The sequence below is a fragment of the Carya illinoinensis genome, chromosome 12 (assembly GCF_018687715.1).
Source record: "Carya illinoinensis cultivar Pawnee chromosome 12, C.illinoinensisPawnee_v1, whole genome shotgun sequence".
NCBI classification, from domain to species: Eukaryota; Viridiplantae; Streptophyta; class Magnoliopsida; order Fagales; family Juglandaceae; genus Carya; species Carya illinoinensis.
The window spans coordinates 24,622,595-24,634,307 of NC_056763.1; the positions used below are offsets into that span (position 1 = coordinate 24,622,595).

Sequence of the window (11,713 nt, forward strand, 5' to 3'; positions counted from 1 at the left end):
TGTTTGTATATATTTTTGTGCCTAGGCTGTCGGCTACTGGCTATTAGAAATTTCAATAAAAATTAGATAAAAAGAAGGTTCCTGATTAATTTATTCTTTGGTTGTGGGACCCTTTTGTTTGAACATGTATTTATTTCATATTTTTAAATATTTTGTTGATGGGGCTCTTGGATTGACTTTTCTTAAGTTGAATCTAATGTTTGAAGTTGGGTGAAGACCCAAATTCATCCCTTTAGAGACTGATTAGCACGTATTAACTTTTATTGCTTTTCGATTTGTCATTTGTCCTTCAAGATTAACCAAATACAATCATGAAATTCAGAATAAAAGATTATATATTATTACTTATTTTTTTTTCAAATTATTATTATTTTTTTAATTTATATGCAATCACTTTTACATACTCCACTAATATGATTGGTCACATTATTTTTTTTAATATAAAATAACTGATTTGGTCAATCACATCAATTGAGTATTTAAAGAATATACAAAAGTAACGTATGTAACAAAATTTTTGTTTTTTTAGGAATATTTAAAATTCAGAAAAAAGAGCAGTTGGGTTCTTTCATTCGTTTAAACTAAAACAGGCCTCTCTTAAACAGTTGAGATTTTTTTGGTCTGAATCCATAGAAAGCCCAACATACATATTACATAGATATGATATATAACCCAAGTCCGAAACATAGGAAACATCCTGGGGGGGAATGGTTGTAACGGATGACGAACAAAAGAGAAATGTGTGATCTTGGAGCCAAAATAGTATAAATATGGATGGTGTTAAAACGGATTGATCACAATAGGTGAACTCTACAATAAGGTGGGAGTAAGGGCAGAAATGTCATTTTGTTGGCTTTTACACGTGTAATCTCCACGTGGCGTATAGCTGATCTACTGTAGACGTCATGGTTCCCTCAAGGATGGACGGAGTTTTACACAGTTGGACTTCATTCACAATCATGCCTAGTACAAGTAGTTATGGCTTAAAAAATGTACAGGGTACTAAAGGCCAAACCTAAGTAATCCATAGCACAGGGTGTGTTTGAACAAGTCACTCAACATATACCAATGACTGAAAATGACAAATTCAAGATAATTAATAACATTGCTCATTAGGATCACAATCATGATTAGATTTTTCCAGATAAAATGCCCAGAATGGAATGTAAAGATGCGTACGTTTATATTTAGCAAACAAGCTTGCCAATCATTCTTTACTGGTACATCAAGATCTGGGCTTGCTCTTGTCTATCCTATAGATAATCGGCTTCGGATTTGTGGGCGCCTAACTTGAATCTTCACAAATAGCTGTTGCTTAAAACTTTGCTGCTTCACAAAATATTTTACCCAAGGTTGATATGACAAGAATCCAACAGTAGCTAACTCACTTTAACATATCTTGACACTTTCTGAGACGCTCTTTTTCATCCACCAACTCCTCATTCTTCTTCTGAAGCTCTTCTATCTGCTTTGTTTGCTCTGAGTCCTTCCTGAAAATTTATAGTACACTACTTAAAAACTAGAGAAATTCCGCCATTTGTTTGACAATCAATGTAAAAGTTGAGATTCCTGTAATGGCTAAGCATAATAGAGGAGAAGAAATCTGATTGTATTTCAATTCAATCAAAAGCTATCATCAAGTGCCACCATGCCACCCTGACAGTGAGTCACACTTGCTTGACGTAGCATTTCTAAATATTGGAGAATTAAGAAGTGTGCTGTAGGTTTGGTGTTGAAGTATGTGCAAAAATTTCAAGCTTCAAACTATAGAAAGCTTATTTGTTATGCATAAAGGTCAATAACAACGAGTTGAAGGGAGAAGGAAACTGCATTGCATCCAGATTATGGATAGAGCTTCCTGATCCTATATGGTGCATCTACTAGTGGCATCCGAGCCAGATGACCCAGAGTCATTAGTAAATCCGTTCTCAAAAATTTTGGATAAAGCTTCATATACAGACACGAATCTTCATTCCCTAGTTTATATTTTACTAATGACCTCTTCTTGCTTAGCAGATGATAATTTCAGTTCTTAAATATAACAATATAGACTTTTAATCCATCTCATAAAGAAACCATAGTTCTAATCCTCCCTCATTAGGAGAATACCCAACAGTGGTTCTAAATACTTAAATCTCGAAGTTTTAACATATAGCATTAAAAAGCCTGACCAATTTCAATAAGGAAGTATAACATTGATCTTAACTAAATAACTGCACATCTTATTCCTGGTTCATCATATAGCAACCTGACTCCACCAAGAGATATTCGACCAATCTGCTTGGTGGGAGACTGGCTTAAAGCACACTAGCTGCACCTCCCTATGCATATGTTAAGAACAGAAAGAATCAAGATCGTGCTTAAATTAGCCGTTTACTTATACAAAAACAACAGAAATAATCAAAGGTAGCCAGCTGACATGCTCTCCCCAAGCTTTTATCTTCCATGATATACGAACACAAAGACTCTGACCGTACTATCTGCCTCATCCATTAAAAACCAGTCCACCCAGAGTAAGAAAAGGAATTGTACTGAATCTTTTGCAGCAACTGAATGGACATAGTGCAATCTTTTGTCCCAGTCAGATCCCTTTGTCTATAAATTTAGGCCTCTGTATATGTTTGTTTGGACTAAAGCCTTAAATGAGGAGCCACTGAACTTATTTTATTTCAATAGTTAATGGGGTTATCAAATAGGCCCCTAGTTAAGCCAAATTACTCTCAAAATACGAAGCCTCAGTAGTTGCAGTCATGATCACATGCATTAGATGATTATCGTGAACTAAAGAAGAGAAGCCTTTCTTGCACCAAGCATGGAAAGTAAAAGGGTGGTTGTCATAATAACTATATTCGTAGCACGCCTTTTCTATAGGTGAAGATATAACTTAGAAATAAAAACCTATCATCTGGATTGCAGAACAGAATCTCTATTTTCTTTGATTCTACTGTCATTTACACACGTATTATAGATATATATGTTCAATGAAAGTTAAATGTTCACAATCACGTACTGAGGGCAGGCGTTATTTTGGTAAAGTTGAAACCTACACAAACAGCCCTTAAATTTTCTTGTAAGGTGGACATAGTTAAAAAAGAGAAATGTTACTAATATGGGTAAGCATACTTACTAACTCTACATGGTCTGTTTGATTTCATTTGCTAGAATTCAAGTAAGACTATGATTTTAAAGTTTATATGTTTGTCAAAACATGCAGTCTATAGGCACATCATTGACTCTATTTTTTTCTGATTCAAAGGATTTGAAACTCCACTGAATCTTATGAAATCTGTAAAGAACAATTCCAAGCATTGTATTTGTAAAATACTAGGCATGTTCATCAATTTCAACAAATAAGTTCGCGTTGAATAAAGAAGCAATATAGTCTTAAGCATTAGATTAGTAAGCATATATATCTTGAGTGTAAGAAAATAAATGTTCCATTTTCTCGTTACCTATTCATGAAGGATAAGTTGAGTTTAAGTGACCGCACTTCCTTTTCAAGGTTTTCACACCGCTTCAAGACAGATTGCACATCTGATGGAATTGCTGGTGTCAAATTCCTTTCCTTTGCCTCCGCCATCCTGCATCATCAAGAAATCAATATGAGCCAGCAATTGCCAGCTGTAGCACTAACAGACAATTATATATTCCCAAGTTGCCGGCAAGAATGAGCTCGATATAAATTGTTGGCCTACTTCCTTCGTGTGTGTTTGTATGTGCGCATTCGTGTGCTTTTGAAATGTATCTCATTAATTTCAACAATGCTTCTTGTATGGGAAATACAGAAGTTATAATAAAATAAATAATATAGCTATCCAATTAAATCAATGATACTAAAGATAGAAAACAAAAAGAGAAAAAGAAAAGATCGTGAAAGAAAAGATAACTTTATGAGGAAGAGGATACTCTTCCCAAAGTTGTAGAGTTTGTTTTACGTACTTTCTTGATCGCTCCACCCTTCGCTTTTTTGTAGAGTCCCCCTTGTCCACTGTACAACTTTTGTTTGTTAGAGATGATATGACTGCATAAATGTTACTCTACTTCTATGAATGGAAGTTTCCCATGTAGTGGCAGCATCAAGATAAGCATACTAGTGAAAACAAGAGCGCACACACACACACTTATCTCTCATGAAAACATATGAATATCTTGATTCCATTTTGCAGTCAGTCAAATATGTCAAAAGTGGTTTTTAAAGCTTTCCCTCGAGCATAAACATTAGCATTTCGGATGCAAGTGTTGCATTTCAGAAAGTAAAGCAAGCTAAACATGCCATGTGATATTGTGTAAAAAAAAAAAAACCATTACATGTTTGGATGAGACGAAGAGTTGTAATCATATCAATTTCATTGCATGCATGGTATTATGTATAGGGTTGCAACAAATATGATTTTAATTTATATTTTTTGAAATAAGTCATCAAATAAATAATATCAACAAATCAAGAGTGAAGAGAGAAGAGTCTATAAGTATTCAGGGAACCAGAGAAATTTCCAAGCAGAAGTTCATGGCTTAGATTTTGACAAAGAACAGATAAAAATACTGACCAATCGTACCATCCATTTAAAACTGGCTCATTATGGTTTTCATACCCCATCAATAGTCTCTTTTTATTTTTCCTTTTCCCTTAGTAATCTATGCCATGGGCCCATCAGACCACGACTTCATTCTCAACTCCATTTTCCACCATGGGACTGTGTTTCATTTAATCATCTCAGGATTACAGAGAGGTCAACCAATGAATTGTATGATTATTTAAAGATACAGCACAATTAGGTTTATGCTGTGGGAACATATACAATTGCTTTGGAAAATAAAATTCTCTGTCCTATTACGTCTACCGACTACATATAGAAGGAAGACCTAATGTTTCATTCTTGTGAATTTTTAAACATAGTTGATCACCTGAGCCTGCTGATGTCACAGATCCATATCGAACTAGACTTCCTCTCTGCGTCAGATGCACAGAAAAAGAACAAAGAAAAATAAACCTGTGTAAGGCATTTCCCCTAATTTTTTAAGCAAATACTTCCAGTTATCCAAAAATAGGTACATACCTTTCGATCTTCTTTCAAAGTGTCAATTATCTGTTCTCTGATTTCTGCAGTTACACAAGAATACACACTTGATTATCTGAATATATAGTTCTTCCATCTGGTCCAGGAAGGGGAGAAAAGAAAAGAAAACAGTATAATGTGCTGGTGTAGTAGGAGTCATAAAAGCTTTAAATTTGAAATGTTGTTTTCACATAAACTACTCATGTTCGTGTTGGAAGCTCCAAATGATTCAGAGTCTATAAATTTCAAATGTTGTTTTCACAGAAGTTATTCATGTTCATGTTGAGAGCTCCAAATGATTCAGAGTGCTCTCTTTCATTCAAAGTGACGGATTCAATTATGTAACACATCCCTAGTGACCCTTGAAAACATATTTTTCTGCATCAAAAACTTGAAATTAATGTCAAGAATTGCATCAGAAATTCCTAATTAGAGGCAGCACCATGTGCTAATAATCTAATAAGCCCCCTTTACCAATTTTTTTTATAAATAAATGAACCAATAAATTCCATCACAGTGATGAAGAAACAAGAAAACAAACATATACCTGCATGAAGGAAATACACTGATGTCATAAAACATATTATTTGTAAAATAAAAAAGACAGAGTCAAGAATGCTGAACGAGAATGATGATGACAGGATGACTAGCAATTGTTTAAATCAACCTATGCCTATTCACCATCCTGTGGATCATATACCTTTGGCTTTAGTGCCATTTTCTGAACTCCTACTATTTCCAACTTGTTTCCTTGAGCTCTCACAAATGCTTATCGTTTGACTTGACTTGCTGGGCCCATCACATGCATCTAAACCAGATGAAACTACTGGTGCGGCAGCAGAAGATTCACTTTGGGAAGGTTCTTGAGAAGCTCTGCTCAGCTGCATTTGGTTTCTGGGATTTACAAAACCTTCCATGTCAAGATCTAAGGATTCTTCAACTGCAAGTAAAATCCTAGAATCCTTAACTTGGACATGGGATGCTTCTTGAAAAGTACTTGCTATTTCATTTAAATGATTGTTTTGCCCTTGATCAAAGCTACTGTTCACAACAATGTCATGACCATGATAAATCCCATTAGAGCTATCCATAACAGCTTTTTCAATCTGGTTGCTAAGCTTCTTGCATTCTAGCGTACCCTTCAGCATACTCACAACAGAAGAAACTTTATCTATCTCAGCCATTTGGGGGGTGGTGAAAGTCGATGAGGATGAATTTGAAGGAGACATGAATCTGCCCACTTGGTTGGGAATCTCATACGTCGAAAAGTCATTGAAACAATTTGAATTAGAAAATTCTTGTTTCAATGTATTGATGCTATGCCAAGAAGCATTCTGCATAACTTCCATACCCATTGTTGTTTGAGCACTCTGCATAGCAGCGTACCTCTTCCTTAAAAAACAAAGTTTATATATTATTCATCTCTAAATTAAAATAAATTCAAAAGAAAAGAAAGCAAGTAAGAGTAATTTCAGACCTCAATGATCTCACGCACAATTTCTATATCTAGTTAGCTACAAAATAAATTGAAATTTTCATGAATATGATTTTGACTGATGTATGCACTACACAATAAATACCGCAACTCAGAAGATTGGCTTCTTGTCATAGGTTGAGAACTATGAAACCATGCCTGCATTAATAGTAAAATATCAGAAAAACACGAAGCTTTAGTGAAAATAAGATTCAAAAAGGTAAACCTAACCTTGGCCAAATATAAATCTGTAGTCTGCAATCCCTTTTCAACAGAATTCCTGACAAAACGGAAGTAAACTAAATCACTGAACATAATAAGCTCTATTGAGAAAATGTAGCACTAATAATTTTAGTACTTTACAAAATCATGAAATATAATACTAATTATGGATGATTCAACCAGAAAACAATAATGGCTCTACTAATAGACCCAGCAACTCTGGGACCATGTAATACTACAAACTGGATAGGTACATTCATATTGAAAGGAAGCAGTAAACACCTAATTGATTGTTGATGGAGGTCTCCAGAGATATTATCTGCCAGAGAATTACTCTGTGGATGTAAATTATCGTTGCTTCTTTTCTTTTGTAATATACCCACATGTTGCTGACCAGAAATACTGGCAAGTTCAGTGGATATCCTGAAAGTGCAATGAAATTGCAACAGAGTAATTATGTGCCAATATCAAGTACACTAGGTAGTTTAAATAATAAACTATATAGAAAAGATAAATGACTAAATACTTACGAAAGTAAGATTTAGGGAAGTTGTAAAAGTAACTAAATGAATCTTATCAAACAACTAGATGATCTTAATAGTCTAAACTTGGTGACTTCCCCATAGCTTACAAATGTTTTTTTTTTTTTGTAAGTAATCAAATATTTTAGTAAAGAAATCAAAATTCATAGCACAAGTACACAGGCCTCGTGGCTTCAAATGTTTTTTCTAAAGATCAATTATCACTAGAGTGATGCTTACTTTAGGATACAGGTGTGTGGTTCTTAAACGTGGCTGTATCGATGAGAAATCATGACAGTCATGAGAAGTAGAACAAGCACCAACGTAGACATCACTTAAGGTAGTGTGGAGAAATATAAGGAATTTAGTTCATCAGAAACTTCAACTCCAAAAATATTTAAAACCCAACAATAAGTAGATAATACAGAGATTTGATGAGTGGAAAATTTTGGAACTGCAATTAACCTAATTTCTACTGCCATTTGGACTGCAGACGACATGAAACTTGAATTATACATTTTTCCACCATTTGGACTTTCGTATACTCTATTTCTGATTAAACAAATGATCATCTTAAAACATGAAATGGCTGGGCAGATGGCAGCGACACATCATTCAAAGGAAAATAAGTTATCATGTTGTTGCTAATTTTTACAAAATTCTATGGTGAAACAGCTATACAAACCAGAACGTAACTAGTCTAATCCTATATCATTAGGAAAAGGTAGCTTCCAGATGTTAAAGTACTTCAAAATTTTCTAATCAAAGTTCTGGAAAATTATTGTTATGATTGTTGGCACTGTTGTTTTTAATATTATCATGCATGTAAAATCTACAATGGCCTTTCAACAATTAAACAGCATGTTTCCCTGCATATTGTTGGATAAAGAGACTAAAAAAAAAAAAAAAGCATTTACAGACAAGAATCGCAGGAATTGCTTCAGTAAGTCACCAATTTCCATACTGCATATTAGATGTACTCAATCCATGAGTTCTTTGTTGATGGCTTACTCACCTCCTCGATGCTTGCCGAGTACGATTTGTGATGCTTGATGAGTTGTTGGCATTGTCCTGAAAATAGATATACAACAATTTAAGGAAAAAGTAATTGGGAAAGGGAAAAAATAAAAAGCATGCCATACTTGACCACAAAGTCACAACTACGAAATTTCAAGGTAGATTATGATCATTGGATGATGACTCACAGAAGGTCCATATTTAGTAGTCCAATTCTATAATATCCATTCACATGTTTGCATTCTTTCACTATTTCCTAACAAGGTTTAAGCTGATACAAGCCTGCAGCGATCATATCAATCATCTCATCTAATTTGGTCCAATAATCATCAAAACTTCCACAGCTTTCCATGGTTCTTAAGTCCAAAAAGTATTGCTGATAAGTAAATTAGTGGATCTAGAATTTTCAAAGGCTAAAACCGAATTTGGTTAAATCCATCGAAAAGAAAAAAATGCATACTCCTGTTTAGAGCTTCAAAATGGATTCAATGTCTGTCAAGTCTATTTGACAAGAGGTAGATGACAAAAGTATTCTCGCAACTGATACTTGAAAAGGCTTTAAATTCTGTTTTGCTTAACAACTGGAAAATGATCTTGATGCTTCACCTTGCAAGGCCAGGGTGATCCTCAGTTAAAATTTCACAATTATGAGTCTAAAGGACCAACCGCAAATGCTGCACAACTATGCTGCAATTAATATCCTATGGAGGTGAAGACTCACACTCAGTTGCTAGTTGTCTTATTTGTAGTACTTCACAGAGCAATACAAGAAGAGGTTTGGATTGTAGAGAAAATGCAAAAAGATTAAAAAAAAATTATAGAACAAGAAATGTGGATGGCATAATTTAGAAAGGAATGGCTCAAACTGCTCCCTACATCGAAAATGCTTCAAGAAAAATGTGTCACAATCCTCGATAGACTCACAATTTTTAGGGGCCATTGGACTGGAAAATTTTTCCTTGAATTAGCCGAGGTGCACTTGTTGAAAACTCCTTGCCGAGAGCCTGTGCACCTCGGGATTAGTAGGGACTTTGTTCCAGACACCCAGTGGCAAAAAACAGGGTTCCTTTCAAAGAGGGTGCATTACTTCAGTAAATTACAAGCAATAATATTAGTCTATCTGATTAACACAACAATAAAGCTCATATTCACCAAGAAACTAATAGGATAATAGCACTAAGTTTGAGACAGTTGTTTGCATCCCCTTGATATTCAAATCTGACATACGGTTGTAATTTTCTATACTACTTTTCCTACATAAATAAAATGTAATCGGAATGAACTGCATGGAGTAGCTTTCCCCCCTTTATTCCCTCACAAAGAGTGTCACCAGTGTATGACTGAAGATAGTAACTGGGTTAAAGGATTCAATAAAGTTTTAAAACCATCACAGTGAATGATTTGACTGGTTTCTTCAACACTTCGATTGTGTCGTGTTAAAATCCCAATTTGTAGTGAAGGAACAAAGTCATGAACAAGGATAAAAAAAGCCCCACTTGCCTCTCCGTTTGTGAGCCAACATTTGAAGAGCTCCTCACTATCTGCATGTCGGAAGCTCTGAGAAAGGTTCTTAAATCCCAACATCTCCATGCTTGGTGCTGGGACTCCAGTTGAGCTTTCCATGAAATATTTCAGGAAGATCTCCTCACTTGAATTCCTATACAAGTCTTCCATTGCCACGAAACGCCTTTCCCTCCACTCCTAGGAATTTCCATTATTTTCTCCAAACAAGAAAATAACAAAAATCCCCTGAAAGGATTAATATTCACCTCTGTAAGTGGAATGTACCCTTGCCACCCCAACAAATAACCGGACTTTGTAAACTGAAAAACCATGAAAATCTTGAACTATATGATAAAAAATCTTGTTAAGAAAAAAAAAATTGGCAAAAACATCGATCCTCACAAACTTGAACTATGAGGAATCGTTGCTCCAACAATTTGCATATGAAACACAAAAAGCTTTGCCTCTAAACAACAATCCAAGCTTTCATCTTACGATCAGCCGAAAATATGACCCCTTTATCAGCAATCAGTTGACAGTTGTACCTAGACTCTTTCCATTTTACACTTAAAACCAACTGAGCATACACAGTTTACTCAACCTGAAAGGTCCAATCTACTAATATTCTACCGCACAGGTGAGAGTTCAGAATAGTCCTTTTTTTTTTCTTTTTTACTACAACAATTTTACAAACATACGGTGGGCAAATTAAAAAAATATTCAAGGAGCTGCATCAGACAATTGTGGGTTTTCTTCAGATTCCATCGTATCATAGTTTGTCTTTTTCTGGATTATGATTATGAAACGTAAATATACGGCGGTAATCTGAATTTAAAAGGTTGAAAAAATAATGGAAAATGATCGATTAAACTTGGGTGGAATTGTTCAATTCATGACGAAACAAACTACAAAATAATAATATAATAAAAGATGAAAAGGAATTGAGTCTTCACCAGAGGTGGAGCAAAAGGTCGGTAAGGGCCATGAAAGAGACCCCTTTTTGGGGTTTAAAAATTGTAGCCGTTGAGACGGCGCTTTCATGGCTTGGGTGCTTGTTGTCTACGGCCATGCCATCAAACATCCTGCAAAAAATATTAAAAACAAAATAAATAAATGTAATTCATTGTCTACGAGTGGGAATAAATCAATTAAGAAGGAATTTAGTCGTAAGTCACACGTTGATATGTCACATCAACAAAAAGTTCAAAGATTTTAAATAACAGAAAATATACACATCAGTTTCATACTTTTTCACACTATTAAAAAATGTGAATTTATTATTTTACCATCTTCTATTTTACACTTCAAAAATATGATATGTTAGATGTGAGGCTACTGTGTAACATCCCTCTTTAAATAAAGGGATTTATTAGGGAGCAGCCACTATTCATGCTGCACACCACACACTTATAGGTTTTTATAGGATTTAGAGATACTTTTCATAAGATATATAGATACTCTTTATAAAATGTGTAGTGGTGAATAGTAACTACTTCCAATATTTTTTCTTAAATAAATTATTTTAAATTTGTTTTGATTGTATTAGTATCATTAAATGTGTGCCTCTTAAATTAATCTAACAATAATTTTTAAGGAGATTAATAATTTTTTTTTAAATGCATTAAGTGGGCTTTTAACTTACCAATGTAAGCCTAAGGTCATATACAATGAAGAAATGATAAGCACAAAAAGGCTAGTTTGGTTATATAAAATTAAACTATTTCATCTTATCTCATATTATATAATTATTATAATTGTTTTAAATTTTCATACAAAATATAATAAATAATTTAAATTTTTTAAGTTTCAAAATAAAACTAATATTAAAAAATTCTATTATAATAATATTTTATTTAACTTTTAACAAAACATCTCATCTCATCTCATCTCATTTAAATTATGTAACCAAACAAGGCCAA

At 34.1% G+C, this 11,713-nt stretch overlaps 1 protein-coding gene across 4 annotated transcripts; it reads right to left on the reverse strand.

The window, feature by feature from the left end:
• Positions 1–1,039: 1,039 nt before the first annotated feature.
• On the reverse strand, positions 1,040–10,977 carry LOC122288855 (protein CYCLOPS-like). 4 transcript variants are annotated; one of them, XM_043095655.1, is made up of 12 exons: positions 10,748–10,977; positions 9,792–10,040; positions 8,290–8,345; positions 7,036–7,176; positions 6,763–6,811; positions 6,638–6,690; positions 5,758–6,449; positions 5,058–5,101; positions 4,906–4,951; positions 3,940–3,988; positions 3,453–3,581; positions 1,040–1,490 (listed from the first exon to the last, which is right to left on the reverse strand). In XM_043095655.1, exons 2-12 carry the CDS (start codon positions 9,963–9,965, stop codon positions 1,385–1,387), a joined length of 1,539 nt encoding a protein of 512 aa, XP_042951589.1. In that variant the 5' UTR covers positions 9,966–10,040; positions 10,748–10,977; the 3' UTR covers positions 1,040–1,384. The 4 variants fall into 4 exon arrangements, with proteins under 4 accessions (XP_042951589.1, XP_042951590.1, XP_042951588.1 ...); XM_043095656.1 differs by having other exon boundaries at positions 9,792–10,080; XM_043095654.1 differs by having other exon boundaries at positions 9,792–10,114; positions 10,748–10,976.
• Positions 10,978–11,713: the final 736 nt, after the last annotated feature.